At 51.2% G+C, this 25,677-nt stretch overlaps 2 protein-coding genes across 5 annotated transcripts in view; one reads left to right on the forward strand and one right to left on the reverse strand.

Annotated features, from left to right (window-relative positions):
- Positions 1-1,191: 1,191 nt before the first annotated feature.
- The window catches only part of GRXCR2 (glutaredoxin and cysteine rich domain containing 2), a 50,518-nt gene continuing 26,032 nt past the window's right edge, over positions 1,192-25,677 (reverse strand). For 2 of the 4 annotated variants that reach the window (XM_074883586.1, XM_074883587.1), the window contains 5 exons: positions 19,228-19,337; positions 9,365-9,456; positions 7,549-7,810; positions 4,765-4,980; positions 1,192-2,934 (listed from right to left, as the gene is read on the reverse strand). In XM_074883586.1, coding sequence (XP_074739687.1) covers positions 2,755-2,934; positions 4,765-4,980; positions 7,549-7,810; positions 9,365-9,456; positions 19,228-19,337 — 860 coding nt within the window. In that variant the 3' untranslated portion in view covers positions 1,192-2,754. Of the gene's footprint in view, positions 2,935-4,764; positions 4,981-7,548; positions 8,998-9,364; positions 9,457-19,227; positions 19,338-20,008; positions 20,155-25,677 lie in introns of those variants that run through there. The other 2 variants (XM_074883588.1, XM_074883589.1) reach the window with 2 other exon arrangements.
- SH3RF2 (SH3 domain containing ring finger 2) overlaps positions 20,593-25,677 on the forward strand; it is a 41,710-nt gene continuing 36,625 nt past the window's right edge. The window contains exon 1 of the mRNA XM_074883585.1: positions 20,593-21,621. Within this exon, the coding sequence (XP_074739686.1) occupies positions 21,250-21,621 (372 nt within the window). The 5' untranslated portion in view covers positions 20,593-21,249. The remainder of the gene's footprint in view (positions 21,622-25,677) is intronic.

A 25,677-nucleotide genomic window follows, 5' to 3' on the forward strand; every position in this document is an offset into this window, starting at 1 on the left:
ACTTGGCAATGAAACTAACTTTTGAGTGTCCTGACAGTGAATTACCTTCATTATAATACTAAAAAGCACACCCACGGGACAAAAAGCCCCCTGCCCAGGTTAAGAGCCTTCCCCTGAGCATGCAGAGGAGTAGAAGCATTAGGCAAACTGTATTCTAATTGTATGTTAATCACTAACCAATCAGTATCTCATAGACATGTTTGGAAATGTACTAACCTCTGGTTTTTGTGTATAAAAGCATGAAAATCTGCCATTGGGGTGCTTGATTTGTGGGGAAGTCCTCAGGCTTTTCCACACCCAGACCTGAATAAATACAGTATTTCTCCTCAGCGGGTTAAGATCAGGTTCTTGCACGCCGGGCACGAACCTGCTTTTCAGATACCACCACCGCCACGGCCCCCGCCTGCCCCGGGGAGCTGGGCTGGGCAACAGCCCGTCCTGCTGCAGGAGGCTGCCGGGCTGCGGGGGGTTCCGCGGGCCAGCAGCAGCCACCAGCCCGGGCTGCGGGGCACAGGCCGTGGGGGGGCCCCGGGACCGTGGGGGGCCCCGTTGTGCAGCCCCACCAGAGACGGGAAGGAAGGGAGCGCTTCGGCTGCAGGCGCGGGTGCCTCAGGGCAGGCCCGGGCCCAGCCACAGGCCACGGCCCTGGGCAGATCTGTTCCTCCTTGAGCTGGCGGCAGAACCTGGCGGGACAAGGCAGCGCCGAGGGCCTCACGCCTTCGCGCAGTGCCCGGCACTGCAGGCCGAGCCCGCTGGCGCTGCAGTAGTAATAAAAACAGCAACGTGTTAAAAGTAACCCGTAGCCTCACCATGATGCTTTAGGAAAGCCCAAACCTCTTTTTGCTGTGAAATAAGAAAGCGTTTACTGGGTGAACCAAGTCAGTGTATTACCAAAAATAAAATGCATTTGAAGTGGGGTGAGCAAATCCAGCCAGCGCTGCTCGACCATGTCGCTCGTGGCCTGGCCCTGGCACTGCACGTGGACGAGGCCTCCGGTCCCCAGTCCCCAGTCCCCGGTCCCTGGTCCCCAGTCCCTGGTCCCCGGCCCTGGCGGGACTGCGGCCGGCCGAGGGCAGAGCACAGCTCCTCGCTGCAAGCATCGCCCCAGTGACAGGATGGACGGGAATAGCTGACGCAGCCAGCTGTAATGGTGGTTGGGAAACATCGTAATTACCAAAGGACGATAAATACTGATTTTATAAATGCGTATTTGCATCTAGTTTATTGTAAACATTAAACTATCAGGCAACAATTTTGCCTGGTTGCTTTTTTCTTTATCTTAAGCCAGCAAACTTTTAAATAAGCCCAACAAACTATGAGATCAAACAGGCCAAATTTGAGGGAAGACATTCACCTAACAACAATTTCTGATTTTTGAGGTCTCATCTGCCCTCAGTGAATACCCCAAGGACTACATTTTTTTCATATTGCAGATCCTGGTATGATAAATGAAGCCAATCAAGTATCTGCTATAGATTTATGCACTTTTTTAAAAAAATAAACCCTCAGTACCCACTGAACAATTTCAGTAGGAGACAGATGGAAATCTAAGAGCTAAAACGGCATTATTTCTGATCATTTAACTATTGCAGAGAAATCTTATAACCTACCATAGGAAAATAGAAACTTGGCCATAAATTACCCTGTCTAGGCTTGCAACCTCAGCACAAAGTACATGTGAGCAGTCTCTTAACTCATCAGAGTCTCAGAGGTAATATGCAAGTTAAGGCTGCATTAACATTACTTATGAATATAAAATGTAATAAATTAATGCTTTGGGGAAAAAATACCATTTCCCCTGTTTGCCTCAACCTCTTGAAGCCTCTGTGTTCTGTGCCACCAGTGGCAGCCTGCAAAGTATCCCACATCATTGCTTCATCTCAGCTAATTAGAGTTTACCTTCTGCAGATTACAACATGGGATTAATATTAAGCAACAGAAGTCCTGCTCACCACCAGCCTGATCCTGAAAAGTGCTGAGCATCATACAGGGGAATTTTAATACAGCACTTCCTCATAAGTAGGCTAAAAATTTAATAACTTCTATTTACAATAATAAATTATTGTACATTTTTAATAGCTCCAGGTTTGGGAAGGGTTTTCAATTTCTTCCCATAAATCAGACCCCAAAGGAATAATTGTGTCCGCTAAAGCAGATGTAAGAATAGGCAAAATCTTCGAGAAATGCTTGTGACACTGCAGGGCAAGTACATGGTTGTTAACTACAAAAGACAGTGTAATTTTAAAACGTTCAGCAAGTCAAAACCTAGAGGAGGCACCGCTCTGCTGTTGTGATACAAACAGACTTTACACCCTGACACGTTACCGACGTGCCCAAACTGCGCCTAATTCTGCTGCTGTTAACCATGTTACTGGAGCGCCTGGTGGGTCGGGGCCTGGCTGTGCTGGGCACCACATTCCTGACTGAGGGACAGTGCCAGCAAATTTAGGCTGAGTTCTAGATGCCAGAGATTCTGAATGCTGATAATCTCCTCTAGCATCAGGGAATACGCTCACCCTGCAGACACTGGGGTCTGGGCCGATGGCAGTCGGACAGGTCTGTGTAGCAGACAAGAGGGACAGTCGGTAGCAGAGGTGTGGTATTCACATGTACAGTGGGATGTATATAATGTGCCTTTCCCATCTTTTAAAAACTTGTTATGACAGCGAGGCTGCTTGAAGGTTAAATAATTCAAAGTTTTCAACAAAATATCGCTGTGGTATTTGTAGCCTGTGGCAGGGATGATGGTCCTGATCAGGCAGCGCAGATCTGGCAGGGCTGCAGGCCCCTCTCGTTGCAAGCCGGACATCGGAGAGCCCTGTAGGACTCTTTGAATCTGTTTGCCAGCATTGAAAACTTGCTTCCGTGGCACAGTGAGCAAGGAGCAGAGCCTGAGCCTTTACACTGGGAACAACCATGTTCAGCATCTCCTTCCTGGAAGAGACAGACAGTGAAAACAATCTGTTACTGGCTATCACACACCAAATCAGTAACACACTTGAAAGAGGGAAATCCTGTCTTCTGGTCTTTTAAGTGATTGTTGCTCCTGACATGCCACTCTGCCAATAATATTCTCTACAGCAAGATCTTCAAGGAAAACACTCCCGTATATTTGGGGACAATTTGTGGATACCTCTAGAAAATGAGAAGTTAACGTGACTGGGCTGGTAACACAGTACTTTGAAATTCATCTTTCTCCTCCTGCAAGGGTCTGCACAGCTCCACCCGTGTTCCTGTCATTTCTTAACACATCCATCTTCTCAGCTCTGTATCCTCAGTTGTGAGCCATGCTTCATTTCTTCAAGCATTTCTCCTCACCCTCTCCCGCCCTGAATCCCTCATCACCGACATGCACAGCTTCTTTCAAGCTGTCCCTTGTGCCTGCAACTCTCTCCCAGGGTGCCAGACAGCCTCTTTCAAATCCCATCTTAAAATTCAGTGCTTCCACAGAGCCCAGAAATGATTAAATATCTGCATCAGAAAGGATGTAGCACAGCGTAGGTTCATTCTTTTGATGTGAGGTTCAGAGTCCTGCATCACTCCTGTGCAGCGGTTCTATTCTACGTGGCACTATAGAACAAGGTTTTAACCAAGATACGGGGAGCTGGTGCCAGATATGCTTCATCCTGGTGCCTGCTTATGAATTTGATAGTCCAAATTAATTGATTTCTCAGAAGAATAACCTGCCTGTGGTTTGGTCATCTTTAAATAAATGTTCATAATACCAGTGTATAGAAAGTCCAACATTATTCTAAAAAAAATCTAGTTTTAGGACCGTCAAGTTTTACTTTTTGTTCCCAAACATCAAGGAGAACAGAAGTATGAGTTCTTCTGAGGTTAACAGATTTCTCTGGAACAATGCCTTACAGAAGCTGTTGTCCTTCCCCAAAGCACGCTCCTCCAGCGAGGGCGGCTGGAGGAAGGCAGTCAGTCCCCTCACGGAGGCCCTTGTCGACACACATTCCCCCAAAGGCCACGAGGGATTTTTTGATGGCTCAGGTAGGTGTCTGCCTGGAGATGGGATGGGTCTTGGTTTTTATGTTAAAGCCCTTTTTCTGAAAATCACATTTATTCAAAACTGACAAAGGCCAAAATTCCTACTTAATTTCTCGGGGCTGTTTTCAGTCTTCATGGGGTCTTTTTGCAAGTGAGCCACAAGCAAGCTCGTGGTTGCAGAAGGACCAAGGTCACCTGCACTCAGCACAGGTCTGTCTCAGATCTCCAAAACTGTAATTCTTTGTATTTGCCCTGCACAACAACATTACGTTTTGTGGGATCAAATTATGGTCAGACTAATTGGGACTGACCAACAAAGACTAACCCATGAGAAAACAAGTGGAAGGCACAATCTTATTTCAGCCGATATTAAAATTTTAGCCTCTGGCAGTCTCAACCACAGAGCAGCTGTGTTTAGCCTTGTCAGGCTGGAGAAACTCCGGCCTGATCTTATTCCACTGGGAGATGGTGACGAAGGATGGACCTAAGCCAAGCTACATAAATGTCAGGGATCTCCAGGGGAAGAATCGAGTGGGAGACACGAGCATCTGGAAACAGAACAGCTGTCCCCAGAGAGCAACTGCAGTGCTGCACTGCTCGGTTATCTCCCGGGGGGAAAGAGGAACAAAGTGATGCTTTTAATCCAAATTTAGTTAAGTGACAGATACAGGCATAGATGGGGCTTGGGTGGGAATACTCAGTGGTCTGACCAGGGCTGTAAGACCCAAAAGCCATAAGGGAGAAAAAAAAAATTCCATTTTCTCTTACCTGCACATACTGGTTGCAGGCAACCTTTTTTTCCACATCTTTTCTATGTCCACCACCAAATCTTTCTTTCTTTTCCCGGTATATGAAGGCCCAGTCACTCACTCCCTCAGTCTGGATGATTCTCCTCATGAGCTCTTTCTGGTCCATTGGTGCACGGATGATTTTCAGGTTATTAGTGTAGATGACGATCTTGCCAAAATCTAGAATTGGGGAAGCCTGAAGAAGGATCTTATCAGTGTCTCACCTGTATAAATACACTCTACAACCACTGACGATCCCTGGGCCTCCAGAAGAACATCCCCTCCGCCGGGTTGTCCGCTGGGCTGGCCCTGCAGCACACGCCAGCCCCTCGCCAGCAGCCAGAGCACGGCGCAGAACGGCAGTGGAGAGACGGATGGGATCAGACCAAGACTTTGGCTCAGATCTTAGCAGCCTCACTTAATATCATGTTCTGGATGGGGAAGGATTTCTGGGATGTAAATTCTCATTACGGCCCATATGCATGAAAAAAATAAGGCAGAATTCTAAGAGCAGTGGTGTTGGCATATACGGAAAAGCAAACTCTGCACTGGGGACTGACCTACATTTCTTTGAAGGTTGCGTAGTTGGAGGGGTGTGGGGTGCAGAGGGGTTTCCATTTTTTTTGGCCAGAAGTAGGAATCCCCCATGATGGTGACCTATTCTGCAGCCTTCAATGGGTTTTTTTCAGATTTAAAGGAAAGCTTTTCTTTCTAATTTATTAGTGCTGGCAAAAGGGTCAGATGATAAAGAACCCTCATTATCTAATGCTAAGTTGTGTTCCTAACAGCGAGGAGCCAGTCTAAATAACCATCTCTGGGCACACTTGAATTTGTATTCTTTTCTAATGATCTTAAAGCTAAACTTGGTATGGTCAAACATTTCTCTGAAAGCAATGTTTTGCTTACCTGGGCCCTTTGTGCTAGGGATCATATGGCAGTAGTTACCATACCTATTGTTTTACACGCTCTTCATATTTCGCTCTGTGTAAGTATCTGTGTCAGGAAGCGATGCAAAGGGAGATGTTCTCCTACGAAAATACCCTCCAGAGTCACATCAGCTGACACGAGGTGGCTGGTGGCTCTCCTGGCAGTTGGGCACCAGCGGGTCTGTGGGGAGGAGCGTGGAGGGGGAGGCCGATGAGCACAGAAGGCTTTGAAAGCCTCGTGTTTGCTGCCCAGACACCGTGTCTCCAAATACCAAATGCATGTTGACACCAAACAAAGCTGGTGCTGGATAGCGTGATTAGCTGATAGCGTATTTACGGTGAGGGAAACTAGGGAGTAGAGATGAGCGTTACCCAGGAATGCCGAACAAATTAATGGCATGGATAAGATCACATTAGTGCTCTGTCTTTAGGCAGGAGAGATTCATCGTGGTTTGGTATTTTCAGTTAAACTAGATGCCCAGTGTATCAACTAAATATAGTTCAAATACCAGCCATCTGGTTTCCTACATGCAGCTTTGATTAGCACCAAGAATTAATAGACTTCTAATGTATTCAAGTCAAGGTCATAAAAAGCATTTTATACTTTATAAAGCACTTCAGTCTCTTTAGCTGTGTAAGTGCCAGAGTGACATTCCTTATTTACCCAAAAACCACAACGGATGACAACACAACTTTCTTTATCTGGCAGCATTTGGCTTGCTTGAGTGACCACACTTCTCTGTGGAGACAGACTCAATTCTTGACCTCTCAGCAAGCAGCCGGGGCAGCACAGGGCTAGGGGGTGTGCAGGGGGGCACTGGACAAGGGCCTGACTTGCTTGCTGGCGCTACCTGCCTGTTGTTCACTCTGAACTGGATGGGAACGAGCCGCCTCCCGGGGAAAGGCCCGACACCACTGCAGCGAGCCAGCTTACCGCACAGCGCCCTCCTTCAGAGCACCTCTCCTCTGAGCAGACTCACCTCGAGTCTCCCAGCCCTGCTGATTAGATCAGCATAACGTACTCCACACCGCGTTTGCGTATCAGTGCGACGCGGCTGCATTATCAATAGTGCCGAATCGCCATCATTGTTATATGAATTGTTTAGTCGGTACGTCTAGATTTGATAAAACCAAATAGCAGTGACAGATACATAAATCTAATTCGACAGGGTAAGAAAATGAACATAATCCCTGTGAATTAATCAATTTAACATATATTACACATGCACTGGCTTTTTATATATCCATGGCATTAACTATATGTTATCAAAATACCCAGTGAAACTAAACTGGGATTTTCAAAGTAGCCGAAGGGGAATTCTGACTTGCCAGGGGATGCGGATGCCTCGCGCGGAGGCTCACTGGTACGCTGCCAGTGGCACTAACCTTTTTGCAGCTGAAGTCATGCGACTTTAATGTTCTAAATATAACTAGTTAAGATAATATCCACCTTACACTTGACTGATTTAGATGCATTAGGATTACTGTGTATAGATACTGATATATATGGAAATGTCACATCTTATTCTACAAAATAGACAGATGCAAATCAACCCAGTGAGAAGAGGGAGCACAGCCAGCAGATGCTGTTCACTTGCTGACTGCGCTGCTGCCAAACACGCGGATCCTGCCATTTGCAGAGTAAGCAGAACACAGAACTTGTGGAATAAAGGCTGAAGACTTACAGTCACCCTTTTAAAATCCTGGACTGACAAAACTGAGTTTTATCCAAGTGAGGTTCCAGTTTGAGACTCCTGTTACCATATTGCTATAAAAAATGGTTTAGTCTGAAGTTGGTTTCACAACAGTTTGACAGCCCTAGGCTGGACATTACTTACCCTGCAGTGGCTGTCGCTGGACTGGTAGTCGCTGAGGAGAGGCGAGTTACTGGTGAGACTGTATTTCTTATCCTCTTTAAATATGCTGATCCGCTGGGCAGTCAGCTTGGCTGGCAAGTAAAACCTGTTTTCTGGCATTTCCCCAGCCCCACAGAAATGGTCCCCTGGCTCGAAGCTGTGGCGGAGAGAACGCCGAGAGTGCTCTTTGGCCGGGGGCTCGAGTTCCTGCCCATCTTCATAGACTTGTTTTAACACTCGACCACTGTAAGACGACGATATTTTGAATCTCACTTTGCGGGGCCTTCCCTCATGCCGCTGATTGAGTTTCTTCTGGTGCTCATCCATTATTAGGATTTCAAGCTGCAGGTCCTGGAGATCAACTCCAAGAGCTTTGGGTCCAAAAGAAAACTCTCCCCAGCTTCCCCCAGCCACACAATGTATAATTCAAGGTTTCTAGTAGTTCCTCTCATCTTACAGCAAAACTGACACCACTGTATTAAATATTGATAGATATTCGTGAAGAGAAAATATCAATGGTAGTGAAATATAAGGCAGGTTGGTGACTAGTGGACGGGCTGGCTTGCTGCAGGAGGGAAGGAGGTAACTGGGGAGGATAGGATTAAATAGGAAACTCTGCCCATGTTCTGAAACCATGGAAATGTTTCTGCTACGTGCTGTGATAAGAACTACCCCAAATACACCATCCCAGCAGCTTTTCACAATTTTCTGACAAGGTGAGAAGTTAAAAAGACAAGTTCACAGCAAAAGCAATCCAGCTTCACAAATAGCAAATGTGAATAATTCCTCTTCCATTCTTGCGCTGAAACCCTGAGAGTACAGAGCTCTGCTTCATTTTAATCCAAATGTGTTCTTCTACAGGTTGGTGGAGATCTAATTAAGATTTTCCCTCTCTTTAGCATTCAATCCCTATTTGTAATTCTTGCTGCCTTTCAGGGCCTTTTGACCGTTCTGGGTTTCCTTTTCATTTTTAAAAGACAGCCACCTCCTGAGAGCCAGCAGGGCCCAATCCTCTGCTTGCTGCAGTCCCTTGCACGGGCTCAAGGAGCACAGAAAGCGCAGCTGTTCCGACTCAGCTGTTTTCTTTTCCCAGAGGCAAAGCAGAGGCTTGCAGAGGTGCAGAGCAGAGGGAGACGGGGCCCCGGGTTGCCCTGGAGGAGCCATCGGCGTTCAGCAGGTCTCTGCTTCGCGCCGCGGCAGCTCCGCAGGGTGCTGGTCACAGCCGCCCTCCCTTGGCACCTGGCTGAGGGACCCCGATTCCTCGACTCTCACACAAACCTCCATCCCCTTGGCAGCGAGCGGTGACCAGAGTGACCTTCCCATGAGAGCTGTCATTAGAGATCTCTGCCAGTTACCCCAAAGCTGGTACCTCACTGCCATGTGCTTTGCCACTGTCAGAGGGGGGGTTGCTCACTGTGCCCCTGGGCTTCCCTTTGGGGGAAAAAACAAAGAGTATGTTTAGTACAAACTGCATCAACAGGGTAACTGCTGCCTGGGTATCAAACATCTCCTGATAACCTACTTCTCTCAAGTACATGGAACAGGAGGTACAATCTCTCTTCTTTCAAGTTCCAAGATTTCAGTAAATTTCCACTATTAAAAGCAGTTTCATTGAGTGGGACTTAAACTAAGCTTTCTGCCTACATCCCACCAAGGCTATCTTCTTTTAATTCAAGGCCCATGCTTTTAAAGCTTAATATTCTCAACAGATTAATTCATTATGTTTATTAAAAGTTTGTTCATGAAATACTAGGAGGACAGTTTAGAGGGCTGTATAGTAATGATACACGATACAGACCTTCCAACCAACCGAAGAGTCTTCACGCGCCAAAAGCGGTTTCTGTTGTGACAGACGTTGCTCTTGCAGGTTCCTTGGGCTGCTGGAAGCCTCTGCATAAGGACACATAAAAGATGTGTATTCCACCAAGAGAACATGCATGAACACGCCTGGGTAAACATGCAGCCACGGATACGCCCTTTTCCTTTCCAAAACACTATTATAATGTTCATGTCAGTCTCCCATCCTATCTCAAACAGAAGGATCTTGCATTATAAGAAAAATTTGATTTGCATGAATCAAACTGGGCTCTCACTGCGTTTACTTGAGAAGCTTGATCCACCCCTTTCTCCTGTAAGACCTGTATGAATCAGGCCTCAGTGTTTCTGCTTTTTCAAAGGTACACCAGCGGTCTTAATTTGACACAAATCATACTTTGTAAGATACTTTAATTGGAGTTCATTTTCTTTTGATTAAGGGAACAATCAAACAGGAAACAGTTCAAAGCAGCAATGAGAGAACACAGCGCAAGCACCACTGCCCCGATCTGTGCTTGTGAGACGAGCAAAGCGACTTCCCGTCCTTACAGTTACTTACAGGTGCTGTCAAAACACACGACATTACCCTGGCCCTGTAATTTTCATGTTAGAACAATCCCATCCTCTGCAGTACCACCAGAGCTGGATTTGCTGCTTGTGCCACCAGCCCGTGGCTGCTGGCACAGGAGCTCAGTCAGGGTGAAATTCAGCCTCCTGCAGAGGCACAAAGTCCCACAGCCCCACGTTCCCCGTGTGAGCCCAAGGCTGGCACGCAGAGGCTGCTGTTCCGGCTTGCTGCAGAGAGACTCCTCACTCCGATACGTGTGCACTGCCTTCTGTGTCCCTGTACAGATACATCGTGCAAAGAGAAGATTTCTGAACAGCCTTTCTGCATGGCTTAGGTGTTCAGAACAACTCAGGCCAACCTTTCCCCATAAAATACCCCAGACAGGGACTTTCCAGGTGGTGTTTTACAAGGCCGTCTCCAAAGCGAGTCACTGGCACCGAGGAGCGCATCGGCACCGCTCCGCGAGAGCTGGGCCAAGGATGGAGGGGCTGCGAGGAGCTTGACGCTGCCCGCTACGGCCCTGCCAGCACGGCAGCACCCACGCTGCCCTCGTGCCAGCGTGGGTTTGTTTCCCGCAGGTACCACAATCGTTTTGCATTCAACAGTGAAATCATTACGTTTCATCATCTAGATTGCCACCACACTATCTTTTACTTCAGACTCTGCTCCACTGTATTTTAATGACATCTGTCTTTCAAGCACGGGCCTCTCTCCACCCTCCTCCCCATGTCAGGAAATGTGAAGCGATCATTGGAAGCGTGCTGGAGGCTTTGCGGAACAAAGAGAGACAGTCCTTGCCCTAAGGAGCGTTACATGTTGGTTTAGATCTATTGCAACAAAGTCGGGTATGTGCAAAGAAGGGCAGAAAGAAAAGCTGTAGTGAACTCGACTGTAAGGCTTTGAAGGCAAGTTTCCGCCTGCAAGTTTTGCTGAAAAATGTTTTGCTGTGTTTTGCTTCCTTAGAGCAAGCACTACAGTCCTTCTCACGAAAGCACGGGGCAGGCAATGAATCAGGACGCATTATGGTTTAGCTGCAGCAATGCCCAGACGCTTCAGTCCTGCCCCACTGCTCACATTATTCTGAGCACGCACAGATTCTTAAAGCGAGGTCTGTGGGCAGATGCTGAAGAGACAAAAAAAGGGCCTGAGCCAGCATTAGGGCCACAAAGAAGGGCTAGAGGTCATGGATAAGAGGGCAGGAAGGAGGCGAAGCAGCAAGGTAGAAGCTTGAAAGCAAAGACACAGGCATTAAACTTGCTGCAGTGTGGGAGTAGCAGGCAGAAAGGTTCAGATCAGCAGGTCAGGAAGAAAATTTTCACAGATAATTTAAAGGAGTTGGAGCAGGCTCTGTGTGCGCTGAAGAGGCCAGCAAGTAAAAGCAGGAGCACAAAGATTCTGCATGGGGTCACAGAGCGGCCTGCTGCTAACCTAAGGAAAAGGTTGCGTTTGGATGTGCCCTAGGAACAGCTCACCAGCATTCAGACACCTCTTGGATGCATGAAGAGATAGAAGTTGCGAGACTTAATGGACCAGACACAGGGCGAGGTGACTCGACCTGCCCAAGGGACAGGGCGTTTTACCCGCGGACGTAACGCTGCCCAGGAAGTCACGCTGGCTACGGGAGTCCTGCACCCTACACAGTGCCACCGCAGATGCCCGATGAAGGGAGCAGCTGAGACAGACTAATTCACCCACCAGCCTGAGGAAGACTTCGGTGAGGCTGTTGCCTGAATGCAGCTCTTGTTTCTTTACCTGCAGAGGAAACCTCCCAGTACAGCATGTGGGATTAGACTGGGGCCCGGAAGGAGCACGTACTGCATCTGTCCAGTGCGCAGGCTCAGAGCGCTCAGGCTGGGGGTCATCATGCTGCCGGCTCCCCTGACTTGGTCTGTCCAACACCCTCCTGTACTTCTAGCTGAAGAAGTGGTGAAACACGAGCCTGCTCCAGCCAGGCTGCCATTCCAGCAAACGGGAGCATGCCATTGATTTAAAGAATCATATTTCACCCCTCCTCTTTCCGTTCAGTGCTACCATGACACATGTATTTGCATTGAAGAAAGTTACAGTAATAGCAAAGTACAGCAATTCTGAGGAAAGTGGCAAAAAGGACAGGACCAGACCAGTCCTTTGCTATGGAGGAGAGAAGAATTCTCCCTTTTGGCACGCCTTAAATGTGTTTCAGAAATAAAATCCTGTGTTCCCATGTAACAGGAATAACGCAACACCCCGCTGCTGAGCAGTGCGATTGCCATCTTTTCATTTCAGGTGCTGAACTTCTTCCCAGTGCTCGGGCTGGATTGCCACCTTGGTCAGACAAGCTCTGCACTTGAAAGGGTTGCCCGAAGCACTCCCCAGACCCAAGTTTTTGCCTCCAGATCAGTGGAGAGAGGACTCACCACCGCTGCAAAGAGCAAGCACCAGGCTGCATGGTTTCATCCTCCCGCAGTCCCAGGCAGAGCGTGTCAGCTCAGCGTGGCCGCCCTGCGCTGCGGAGCTGACCGTGACACAAGAACGCGGGCAGAGACGTGGGTGTGGACACGAGGCCTGCCAGACCATAACCTCAGGCTTCTGCTTACCCACAGCATCAGGAGATACCGGCATCTGCAGCTAGAAGTTTACCTGAGTAAATAAAGTATTCTGCAAATTTCTGCTCTGTATTTTCCCATTCAGCAGCATCAAGTCTTAGCTGAGACCATGTCATACGGCGGCCTCACAAACAGTCTACGTGAGACAAGCCCCGCAAAGGTCTGCTTCTAGCTGTCTCCGTTTAGCTCTGCAGCCAGCTCGTAACATTTGTAGTCTCTTATCTGACATGAAACATCACATCATTTTCTAAATGAACCATTTAAAAAGTCTGCAGAATTTTCTCAATATGCGTTGCCCCAGCCAGATCCGAGTGACCACGCAGGTCGCGCGGTGCTCGGTGCTGGCTGTATAAAGTTCATTATTCGGTTTGGGATCAGCAGGGTGGGAGTGACCCCAAGAGGTACCTGATCCAACCTCCTGCTCCGAGCAGGCTGGTCAGCGCTCGCTGTTCCTGCAGATACGCGCAGCAGTGAATCTGTTTAATATCATTAGCAGAAAACAGGCACAAAAGAGCAGCACACATGAACTGAAATGGGTGGTACCAGCACAAGCAGCACTGAAACTAATTACCCTAACAACATGATTTCAAAATCAGGGAAAACATTGCAAGCTTTGCTCGGCCTTGGAGGCGAGTGTGGGCTCTACCGTTCAGATCAGGAGGCGTTCGGCTTTGTCTCCGTTTGGAGACAGTAAGCACTCTGACCTGCACTGAGCATCGCTGAAGCCCACGGCCATCTTCAGCCTCTGCCAGAGACTGACATAAAAATCCTTGAGGGAAGGGGCAGGCAACTTGTTCCTGCTGTGAAATACAGGGGCAGGCACGGATCCTGCTGCAATTCCAAGGAGCTGAAGCCTAGGGACACACGCTGCTCCTGCGGAGGGTTGGTGGGTGCAGCCCAGGTGCTCCCGCTCCCCTCTGGGCCCCAGAGGCCCATTCACAGGCCAGCGAGCATCACTGGGCAATCAGGTGCCAATCACTCGCCGCCAGCCCTCGGGCAGCACCCCCTGCCAAGGCCCTTCTTAAGCCTCTCTCGCCCTGCATCCAAAGTTCTTGCTACAGAGGACTGAAATCTGCCATCAGTACACCCGTACAGGCTGAGGGGCTGGGACACAGCAGAAGCCACTGGTGGTGGGGTAAAAACGAGTCGACTGATGCACATACAGCAGCTCAAGAAAGCCTGATCTCGTATGGATTTAGCTCATGGTTGGATTCTCTGATGCCTGTTAAGATGCAAACATCCTCTCTTGTTTGGAGTACCTTTAATATCTCCCGTGGGGAGCTGTGAGCATCTAATTAGATTTGAAATAAGGTGTGAAGTCATGTTGCATCATCTGCTTTCATGAAGGGGATAACAAGGTTCCCTTCTCTTGTGCTCAGCCTCCTGTTTTCACAAAAGTCACAGGATATTTAAAATTCTGGATTCTTTTACTCTCCGCTGAATGGGATTCACCAGTTACGAGGGTGTACAGAGACACGGAGCTACACGTACACACCTTCACATACACTGCGAGTCCGTGAGACTCCATTTTTCTAGGAAACCAAGCTAAGAAGGTTTCCTTTCGCTGGCTGCTGTCTCGCCTCACACGCAAGGCAGGGCCCGCCGTGCATTCCTGGAGGCTGAAGTCAGCGGGAGTGGAGGACGCCCAGCACCTCCAGGAGCGCAGGCAGGCTCCCTGATGAAAGCCAGCTCACTTAGCACCCACCTTAGCCCTGGAGACTCTTACATGGGCAGGTAAGAGTCCTAAGTAAGCATAAAAATCTTGAAGTCACAAAGGAACAAAAACCAGGAAAAAGTGCTTCAAAGAGGGAAATTCCCAAGGGTTGAGTTTTACCTATGGAGGCAAACCTCCCTCGGCAATTCCTGAGCGCAACAGCGCAGCCTGAAACTGGAGCTCAGAAGAACACGTGTGCGCTGGGTACAGACCAGCAACAACAGCCACAGCACGGGGCGGCCCTGCCCCGCGAGCCCCCCCGAAACACCCAGGGGCTCCAGCCCCGGCCGGGAGCCTGGAAGGGAGCGGGCAGCTCCCGGGTGAACACCACCGCACATCAGAGGTGAGCGCACGGGGAACGCTGGTCTGTGCCGTGGCGGGGACACGGCTCCCAGATGCCTGCAGACACAGGAACTGGTCTGCCAGCATGGAGGAGCTCTACCACGGGACGCCAACCCCACCGTGCCCTCCCACCACACTCCTCTTCGCTGGGCTCACCAGCAGCCCGAATCCTGCTCCCCAGACCTCCTCTGCAAGCAGGAGCTGTCGGAGAAGTGAACTCAAACTGCCAGCCCCCAAATCACTGTGTGATCAAGCAAACAGCCGAACCGATTGCTCACTAACTCAGGAAAGCAGAGGTCCGTTTGCAGCCCCTCCACACTGCCTGTCCTGTACCACAACCCTCCCCTCTGCGCCTGGAGCCAGAGCTCTCCCTGCAGCGTTTATAACCCGGCCAGCTCCGCTGGCTGAGCTACGGGCGCTGCTCCGGCCCCTGGGAGCACTAAAGGTGATGCATCGGTGCTAGTGGGGTTGGTACTTGCATCTGTGTTTAATTAGGTAACTGAAGCCTGATCTTTTCTGTGGTCAGACCTGTGTGAAAAGCAGCTGAGAAGAGCTCAGAGCAGCTTTCAGAGGTCTGTTAGGTGGTGCTCAGGTCTATTGCTACTTGGAAACCCTCGTTTCTTCTTGTATTAAAAAAATGAAAACTGCATTCCTGCAGATTCAGCCCTTATCGGGCAAATCCCAGTGAAGCAGGATTTAGTTCTTGGTGTTCTGTGGCTGTTCACTGCACTGTAGGGAGAAAAGGCTGAACGTACCAGCAAGCAGAGCAAGCCGAAGCCGCAGCAGGAACTGGAGCAGAGGCTGGCAGCAGACACCCCTTCAGCCCGGCCCAGCGTTGGTGCTGGGGCACCCAGGGCACCAGCTGCTGGAGGGGCCACAGTCCCACAAGCAGCGTAAGGCCCAAACTGGGGTTACCTGGGCGGGGGCTGCCCAGTGCCCTCCCCTCCCCGGGAGACAACTCCCGCAGCAGCCCACGCAGCAGCCTGCCCAAAGGCTCTTCTCTCCTCCCGCTGAAGCCCCATCACCCACCTGAGCTCTGACCTCGCAGAGGTGCCGAAGCCTGGTCTGGGTCTGGCCCAAAATCTCACAAGCCTGGTGTCAGTTTTAACCACCTGCGTTCCCCTCTTGGGCTGCCCTCGGTGCAGAGACCTGGCAGCAGCAGGAGGAGGAGGAGGAGGAGGAGGAGGAGGAGGAGGAGGAAGAGGTGGGGGTCTGGGTGACCTCCCCAGGTGCAGGGAGGACAGTGTCTGTCCACTCGCTCTGCTCGGCCCAGCTCCATCACCGGCTACTTCTAATGACACTTCAACAAACATATAACAACCTGTCTTAAGGAAAATTGATGCATAAATTTCATTTAAAAATACTTCTCTATTTCTGGGTAGGCACCACTCTGCTCCAGCTACTTCAGAATCGGCTGGAGCCTTCACATTACCCAACAGCAACACAGCACAAGACTGTTATGGGCAAAATACAGCATTCAACTCTCTGCGAGATTAATGAACAGCTCTCTAAGCCACTCTTCTTACATAAGCGTAGATGGCTTCTCAGCGCTCAGCTTTTATCTGCCAGCTGATGCATACCTCGCCAAGGGGAAAAGGGGGAAAAAAGATTTAATATCCAGCTGCCAGTGGGTTTGTCCCTGCTGTGTGCCCCGCCAGAGCTTGAGGAGCGGGGTGCTGGGAGCGGGGAGGTGGTGGCCGCCGCCTGCCCGGCCAGGACACAGTGTGGGGGACCAGGTGTTGGTTTGAGAGATGGAAAATTTTAGGGAGGCTTTTGCTCTGCTGGCTGCAGGTCCCCATGCTGTGCACATCCCTGCAGATTCACGCTGGCCTAATTATGTCTTCAAGCAAACGCGATGTATTTACTAACTGCGCAGGCTTCTCTAAATTAGCACTAGCCCATGTGTACAAAACCCACCGCGGCAGCTGTGCGTGGCCACCTGCCGCGGGCGACGGTGTGCTGTCCGCAGGGGAGCTGGGTGGCACAGCGAGGGACCCCGTCCCAGGGGGTCACTGCTCCCCTTCCCCAGCCCTCGGGGTCCAGAGGCACAGGCAGGTCCTGCCATTCGCCTCCCCTCAGCACCACACCGGGCGTTGTGTTTGTGGGTGGGTAGGAGGACAAGCTGTTAGCTGCAGATCTATAATCTGTAGCAGCTTGTAAGAGGCACCCCCTCTTCCTGCCCTCCCGGCGCTAAAAACAGCCTGAAAGGTCCCTCTTCCCCAGAGGAGGAGGCGTGTGGCATCCACTCGCGAGATGCAGAGTAGCAGCAGCTTTTTATAACCCCCCGGGAAGCACTGCCATGCCCCTGCCCTCTCCCAGCACACGCACTCCCCATCCATGGCTGCAGCCGTAGGTCATTTCACCGCAGTCCGGTGTCCCTGCGGCGCTCGCGGGGGGCACAGGGTGCCTAACAGCCGCAGGGTGGGATGAAGGATGAGGCGAGGAGGGTGGTCCAGAGCACGCAAGGTCACTGAGAGAAGCTCCTCTCTCTTGCTCATGCTATTCTCCATTGCTATTTCCAGCAGAGAGCCCAGAGGGACCCAGAAACCCGAACCACCCCCCTGCTGCTGCCGACGGGGGCTTCTCAGGAGCCACGTGTGAAACAAGTGGCGTTTCCCATTTCTGGTGGCAATGCCCTGTCTCCTGGCAACTCCGCCCAGGCGGCCATAGGAAGAGCAAGGGAATTCGTTCTCCTCTTGTAAGGATGCACCCCAGCATGAGCGAGGCAGAGCTGGTTGCCAAGGTTATTCGATGTAGGTTCCCTTCACCGCTTGGCCCCTGATTGCTTTTATGACCTTGAAGCGTCACCCCACCTCTGTTTTTCCCCCTCTTTAAACGCAGGTAATTATATCTGACTTCACGGAGCTCTTTGTGATCTAAAGGTATTAAATGCAAATCTTGTTTATATGTTGGTGTCTCAACCACCAGTACTGGCAATAGCCAAGTATTAAAACATGTGAAATTCAAAGCCAGTAAAAGGCAATACTGTTCCCACCAGTGTCTTTACGTGTTGGAATCTCACAGCCACGAGCTGGTGGTCAACGCGGGAGGAGGAGCTGCTCACACTCAGGAAATCCGTCTGATTTGCTCCCAGAGAAACCAAGCGGGGAAAGGTTTGGAGCGAGGTGGTGGGAGAGACCGAGGCTCTCACACAGCACTCACCGTGACAGCCTGGTCAAAACAAACCTCACGCTTCTCGCCACGGCCCATCTCGCCAAGCACCTCAGAGCTGGCAGCGAGAAACGCCACCGCAAACCCCCCGTGCTCTCAGGAGTGACTGTGCACTGTGTGCTGGTGACAGCGAGCCCTCTCCGCGGGGGAGCGCGCGGACGGGCCCCTGGGCACCCTCCGCCTGTCCCCAGGCTCGCGGGGCCACAGGCCGGTTTGGGAATCCGCTCGAGCTCTGTTCTGAGTCGAGTTTGGGGTGGGGGAAGGCAAAGTACACGGCTCCCCGGGGACACACACGCACTCACAGCCCCTTGGCACCGCAGCGAGGGTGGGCACAGCCAAATAGAACGACTATTTCTGCTCTAAATGTTGCTCCCCAGTTTCCAGCTCCATGACAAACCGCTCTGATCGGGAGACTCTCACAACACCTACGTCAGCAGTTCCATCCCGTCGGCAAAAGGCCCCCTCCCCTGGCCCAGGAGGGCTCCAGCAGACGCGCGGCCGTGCCCGGGCAGGAGCCTTCCACAGCGTCCTCCAGCCCAGGCACCCCGCTGCATCCAGCCCGCAGTTAATTACAGCATCGGCATCAAACAGAGACTTTTTAAATGAAAGGGAAGGATGAGCAGTTTTCTAGCTCTGCCTTTCTTTTTTAACCCCAATTATGAGACGCATTGCAAGGGAGAGGCAGTGGCGGATAATAAAGTTCAATGGGATGGTCTGAGCACTCAGTGGAGAACCAGGAAAGCCCCACAGCCTGATCCCAAATTGGACATTGATATGCTCTGTGGCCTCCTCTCCTGGTTTCCTCCATGTAAAGTGGGGGTGATGCTTAGCCCGAGGGGCGTTCCACAGATGGATTAGCATTTGGAAAGTGCTTTGAAGATTTAAAGAGTTATATAAATGCTAAGTGTTAGCATCATCAGCTTTTCTATTGCAGCAGAACCCCGAGACTACAATCAAGATCAGAGCCTCACCGTAGCAGGCAATTTAGAAACTCCTGGTTGGAGAAAGCCCCCGTCCCTGCCTCGGCAAGGGGCAGCCCGGGAGAGGGGCTGCAGTCGCTGGCAGCTGCAGGGGGAAGGGTCGCCCAGAGCTGGCGGCATCCTCAGGACGTGACCAGCACGGCATGTCCCCCAGCAGCACCCTTCACCAAACGGGGGTAAGAGCCGCCCCGCGGGGAGCCCGGAGAGCCGCTGTGGCCTCGGGCCGGCCACCCTGCAGGTGTGGAGCTCCCCGGATGAGGGTGCTCAGCACCGTGGGGTCCCCCAGCCTGGGCCCTCCCGGAGTGCCCCATGAGGTGGGCGGGTGCTGGGGCAGCCGCCACTGATTTCCCTTGGGAATTCAGCGGGACGGGCACGCTGCAAAATGCACGCGCTCCTCCCTAGGGGTGTCAGTCCCGCCCAGTGTTTTGATAGTACAGCTGAAGCAGACTGGCCTTAAAGTTTAGGAAAAATTGAAGAAGTACTCACAAAACAGATTTGGTCGGAGATTAGCATTAACTGGCGTGCACAAAACCAGCCGGTCAGCTTCACTTCCACCACTTGTCCACTGCAAGGTACTTCATAATTCTGTTTCCTTTCTAATCAGATGAAAATACAACATGAGCGTTAATCACAGGGCACAAATAGGGAAGAATATGTAAAAAAGAAAAACAACCTTCAAAACCTTTGTTTTCAATATAGTTTATGTCACGCATTGCATTTAGAAACGCCAGTAGATGAGATGATATTTGCAACATCATTCATTAAAAAGTGTGCACTGTCAGCCAAGCACAAATCAACATATGACAGACTACAAAGAAATACCAAAGTAAAAGGAAACTTGAGATGAAACAGAGTGAGGTCACTGGTTTCTTGCATTATCCTGAAGATGTTTGTCAACATTTTAATTTAGCCAAATAGCCACCATTTAATAAGAAAAAAGAAAAAGAAAAAACTTTGTTTTGACAAAATCATGATCTGGGGGGAAGAACTTTTGAAAAAACACGTTAACCATTTCCACTCCCTACTTCTGAATGAGTCCTCCTAGAAAAGGGAAGGGACGTACATGCAGCCTGATGGCATTATCAGAGAGGACCAAGTAGGAATTGTTCCTTCAGATTTACACTCTTCTCCTCTAATATTTGTACAACTTGTAGACTGTAAACACAGGACTGAGATATGGCAGGGGCTGTCAGGAGAAATATCTTGGATCTTCGCTACGTCTACTGCTCTCGTTAGGCAACACATCAGTATGTGCGAGCAAGCAGACCTGGAGACCAGAGGTAGGAGTTCAGCTGATAAAGTGAACGCAGAGCTGCTGGAGCCCGTGGCGATGGCGCCAAACGTCGCACAGGGAGTCGGCCCCGGCCCTGCTAACGAACGCACACAGTTTGGTTTCCCCCTCTTGCCCCGCGGAGCAGTTGCTGTGGAGTCGAGCATCCGCAGGAGCGAGTGGCTGGAGCGGTCGCTCCCCGGTTGGAGCGCCCGGTGCAGGAAGCCAAGGCCAGGTCGGGGCTGGCCCGCGCTGCCCGCCCCAGCATCCCACGTGGAGGGTCCCCCCTGGCCTGGGACGTCCCGTCTGCGCTGCGGGGCCGTGCAGCAGCCGCAAGCCCGGACTTGAATGCCGACGCGGTGTGCGCTCCGGTCCCAGCTAGCGCGCAGCGCCGGGGGAGCTGAACAGGTTGAGTGACTTCAGGCTGTGGGAGGAATAATCGTCTTGGGTTGCTTCAGAGAGCTGAGGCAGCCAAACCAGGCGAGGATGGCACTGCGGAGCGCCTCGCGTCTCTGCCAGGTACCTCCAGAGTGTTTGTGTTTGAAGGACTTTTTATAGAGCTGCTGTCAAACTGGGTAGAGAACGAGCTTAATTGGGACCGAGCTGAAAAACGAGGCGGCGTGTAGGTGTGCGAGGGATGTGTGCAGCGAGCGGCTGCTTTCAGCCGGCCGAGCACAAACAGGTCCAGTCTGATGTTTATCAGGGACTCTCATCTCCTGAGCTGGTAAATATTTCACTGCCGTGTCAGTTATGAGCCGCAGAGCGGGGAGCATTACAGGTAACTTTGAGTTGGCTTTAACGCTCTTGCTGTCAACAAGCGGCTGCAGCCAGCGCTGCCCCGGCCGGCGGCGGGGACCAGCTCACCCCATCCCCACCCCGGGGTCCGTTTGCCCAGCGAGCAGGACCCGGGGCTCTGCCCCCGGCGCCAGCCCCAGCGCCGTCCCCTCGCGCGTACTGAGTCACCCGTGACTCACTTCCAACTTGGACGTGAGCGCAAAGTATACATTTGCAAATTGGCTGGTGAGGCACTGCTTTGCAATGTAGGTGGGATGTATTACATACTCCAGCAGTCGAGTTCTGCTCTCTTTCCCTCCTCCCTCTCCCTCCGTGCAGGATAGCTGTCTGCGCCCGGGATTCTGGTGCGTTCCCACGGGCGCAGGAAGGCGTCTCAGCCCGCTGCGGTGGATGTGGCGTGCAGACGGCCCCGGCTCCGCTCCTGACGGAGCTCTGCACTGAAGATGGATGACTTGGCTCTCCTTGACCTCTTGGAGTGTCCTGTGTGCTTTGAAAAGCTCGACGCCACAGCAAAGGTGCTCCCTTGCCAGCACACCTTCTGCAAGCCCTGTCTGCAGAGGATCCTGAAATCCCAGAAGGAGCTCAGGTGCCCTGAGTGCAGGACCCTTGTCCTCTGCAGCATCGAGCAGCTGCCCTCCAACCTGCTCCTCATTCGCCTCCTGGATGGAGTCAGGTGTGGACAAAACATTACCAGGTTTGGCTCAATCCAGAGGTCAGGGGTCCTGTCCTCCCCTGCCTCCATCAGGAGAGTCCCCCGGGGGTTGCAGCTTCATCAGCACCGGCTGGCGACAAATCCCAGGATCCACATGGAAGGGGTAAGGAGGGTCCACGTTCTTTACTCTGTCCGTCTGTAGAAAGCTTTCTCCCTGTGTGCCAGGAGCTGTGAAACTTTCCTGTTAGCAGCGCTGCAGAAATGTCTCAAGTAAGAGAGATCATTTTGTTTGCAAATCCGCCTGCTATTTCCTTGTGATATTTGACTATTTCGAGTTCATCACAACATTAATTGCATTGATTCTCAGGCTGAGGCAAAACCAGCTTGCCCTTCTCCTTACAAAAACTTGACAGCAGCTGTTTTCAGGAGTTTTCAGGTGCTTCCTGACTTTTGGGGGGCATTTCAGGCGCGTTGACTTTCGGGCAATATACTGATTTTTGACTGATAGCAATTAAATCAGTAATTGCAAAGCTGTAACTGTTAGAGGTGGAGGAAGGTATTTCCCGTCACTGCACCTCAGTTTCCCCAGCCACTGAAAAGGAAGGAGAGTGCCCAATGATGCTTCTGTCCCCAGCAAAATACTGTGAGGTTCACTAATGAAAAATATTCAACTTGACTTACTTGCTAACTTTATCTAGGGCTGATTTACCAGGCCAGCTTTAAAATTCTAAGTTGTTTCTGTCATTTTCTTTAACAGTACAGGTAAATAATGAGGACATGACATTAGACCTGTTAAAGGAGCTTGGCTCAGGCTGAATTTGGGGCAGAGACTGACTTGTGACTTCACCTCTCCTGTGTTATATTCCTGGTTTTCCCTTTCTCCCACCTGAATTATTCTTCTGTACAGTGTCTCTACAAACCTTTTCATAACATTCAAAAGCTTGACTCAAACGGCTGTTAAATCTCAGAGCGTTTTTCAGAATTGCAGAGCCATGAGCTTCCAGGCAAGGATAGGACAGGTTTTCCCTCCTGCGTGCCGGGGAGGTACGTACATGCGGGTGTTGCTGTGGGGCTGTAGTGGACCCCCGTGTCCCGCGGGTGTCCATACCCCAGGGAATCTCTGCGGCATTGATACCTCACCTTGGCTGGATCACGCATCAAACCAGACGTCTTGCAGAAGCTCCTCTCTCAGGTTTTCCCAGGGCCAGTGTGGCAGCGTCACCCCGAGAGCATTCCCGGGAGCCCTGCCCGTCCGGCAGCTGGGCGGGCAGGCAGGCGGGGACGCGGGCCCATGCGCGGCGGCAGTGCCTGCGCCCGGCAGGCAGCGTCCGCTTCTCCCGCTTCTCCGCGGCCAGAAATTGCGCTTTAGCTTAGACGAAACATAGCCTGGTACCCAGCGGGTGGCCCTGCTCCGCCGGCGTGGCTGCCAGCCCGGGCGAGCTGCAGAGCCGCGACCAGCAAGGGCCCTCGCCGTGAGCCAGCGCGCCGAGGGGCTGCGGGGATTGCGGTGCCGTTCGTGCCAGGTCTGAACCGACAGACAGCGACAGCTTTCAGCCACGGCCACTACGGGCGGCATTTCGGCTGCAGATGAGAAGGTTTGGAGTTCCTCCACCTGGACTCCCCCAGTCCTGGATAAAAAACCACAAATGTGCTCATCTGGTTTTCTCGCCTCTCACCCATTTCACATGTCTTTTACTAGTTCTCAGGGCAGGCAGAAACTTGTTGTTGATATTATATAATGGCAACCTCCATCAGTTGGCAGCTCCCAGAAGCGTTTTAAGGCCAAACTCCTGGGAATCGGCAGAGCTGGTGAGCGCTGGGCGAGAGGCTGTGGCCGCGGGCCGGCTCCCCGCAGTGCTGGGTCAGCCGCTGACTTCCTGCGCCTCCCGACAACGGGATGTAAAAACACGTTACACTGAAATGCTCTTAGACTTAATTAGTTAATTAATTATAAAACAGTTTGGAATCCTCGGCTGCAAGGGGAAGAATGCAACATATTAGTCACGTTTTGGTTTTGGTGGTTTTAAATACATGCAGACGGGACCAGAGGTCGCCTCAGCTGCTCCGGTGGGGTGTTGGTGCACGCGGACCCCCCACGAACCGGCCCCTGGCAGCAGCAAGGGCTCCTCTGGAGGCGCCTGTGCGGTGCAGAGGTGAGGCAGTGAGGGGGATGACTTGTCCTCTCCCTACACCATGAGTTTCCAGGTATTCATCTGAAGTAATCCAGGTGAGCAGAGGCCTCCGAACGGTTTGAACCGCAGAGCAGATGAGTTTGGCCAAGGATCGCAGTGAGAACAGCCCTCGTGCAATCCTGCTCCACCACAGCTAATCCCACCACAGTGGCTCTCCTGGGTACTCCTCAATGCAGCATTCACCTGCAACTGCAGCGGAAGGTCGTGCGCTCTCCCAGGAAAGCCTGCCCCAATCTGCACAGGCTGCTAATTACCACTAATACTGCGCACCACTTTGTGCTACAGAGCAAATGAAGTTAACGTGTGCCATGCTGCACCGCAGCCAGATATGCCATCAAAAGCAGGATACAGGACATGTTTTGTTTTTACCAAAGAAGTCATTCTATAAATAAACTTCCTTTACTCCATGGAGCTGCAAAAATCACAAGTTTGATCAAAGTTTCTCTTCTCAGCAGAGATATTTCCTTGCCAGCTTTTTGCTCTTCATCCGCATGAGCATCCGTGAAGACAAAAAAGTAAAATAAATCCCCTTGTCACCAAGATAGCCAAGAACTCATATCATTCCAAGAGGGACATGTGAGCAGGCCTCAGCAGAGCTGCTGAATGAGCAGTAACACAATACTCAGGTTTCAGTCAGGAATTTCAGAGCCAGTCCTTAATAAACAGGGAATATTCTAGTTACAGCCCATCCCAAACTACTTATTTGCTAGCACTTAAATCACTTCTGAGTCCACTTCCTACGGGCTAACAGGGGGTGGGCACGTGCTGGGTTTGTGCCCATGGGCACGTCTCGGTGCCCAGGCTGTGCTGGTGTGGGGACCCAGCACCACGGGGGAGCAGGCGCTCAGGCTGCGCTGCACAGAGAACGCCAGCGCTGCCCGTACCTGCTCCCGGGACATCTGCCCGGCTCCTGAGATCTTTAACATCTATGCAGAGAGGACAAGACTTTGGATTTTCAGGATCTCCACATAATAAACTGTCTGGAATTTAAGAATAAAAGGATTTGCTAGGAGGTGAATGCGTAAATAATCTACGCCAAAGCCTTTGAACTCTTCGGAACCGCCCCTGGCATGTGCCAGATGTGGTTACGTCCTGTGCTGAAGCATCTTCTTATCTGGCTTCAGCCCCATTGGAAGCTAAACACAGCTTTGCCGCTGGTGAGAGAACAGAAAGATTGTGTGTGCTGAGGTATACACAAAACTCCCGTCCTTCTACGATGAGTAGCAGACTAAACCGTACCCTACACACAGCAAAACTCCGTCCAGGCCACTAAACAGCTACTTGGATGATGAACTTTGTCACGCAACAAATACAGGGCAGTGAGCCAGAGGAGAAAAATTCTGAGTATGACAGCTTGCCTTTGGAAAACACAGACCACACAAATTTAACTGTGACTTCGGCTATTTTCTCTTCGCATGAACTGAGCGCTGTAACACCCCCCTCCAGCATTTCATGGGAGATAGACAGATAACACCTCTATTGGGATAAAAATACACTGCACTCCAACGTCGCCACCTTCACACGGACGTCTATATATAGTGCCTGCGTCTTGGTATTTTCTTCTCCTCCAGAAACATCTCCAACTCCTTGCTGAATTTGACAGACGGGACTTGGATTGCTGGATCTTTTTGGAACCTTACTCAAAGCAACCTTCATGTTTGCACCCAGTGGAGGCAAACATTTCCTGACCCACTCACGGTGCAATCCCCCCAAAAACACCCCGACAGTTCCTGTGCAGGCACAGTAATGACCCTGTAACGTGTGTTATGTCACCTTGGGCTGGGCAAGCGCTGAAGGGACGCTACAAGCCTGGGGACTCTGCACAGGCACATCGGCTGTGCCTTAGGAGGTGGTGCCCCCCTTTTCCATCGGAGAGGGGGAGCATCCTCCTGCCCAGCAGCCGCTCTGGGTGGTGGCTGCTTGTGCCACAGGGTCCATCAACTGGAAATGGAGACGCTTTATTTGCCTAAAAATTCTGTGTGGCCTCATGACCTTCTGGGAGAAAGGGTTTGCCCCAATTCTCCCCC

This window comes from Strix uralensis, chromosome 14 (genome assembly GCF_047716275.1).
Source record: "Strix uralensis isolate ZFMK-TIS-50842 chromosome 14, bStrUra1, whole genome shotgun sequence".
NCBI lineage: Eukaryota > Metazoa > Chordata > Aves > Strigiformes > Strigidae > Strix > Strix uralensis.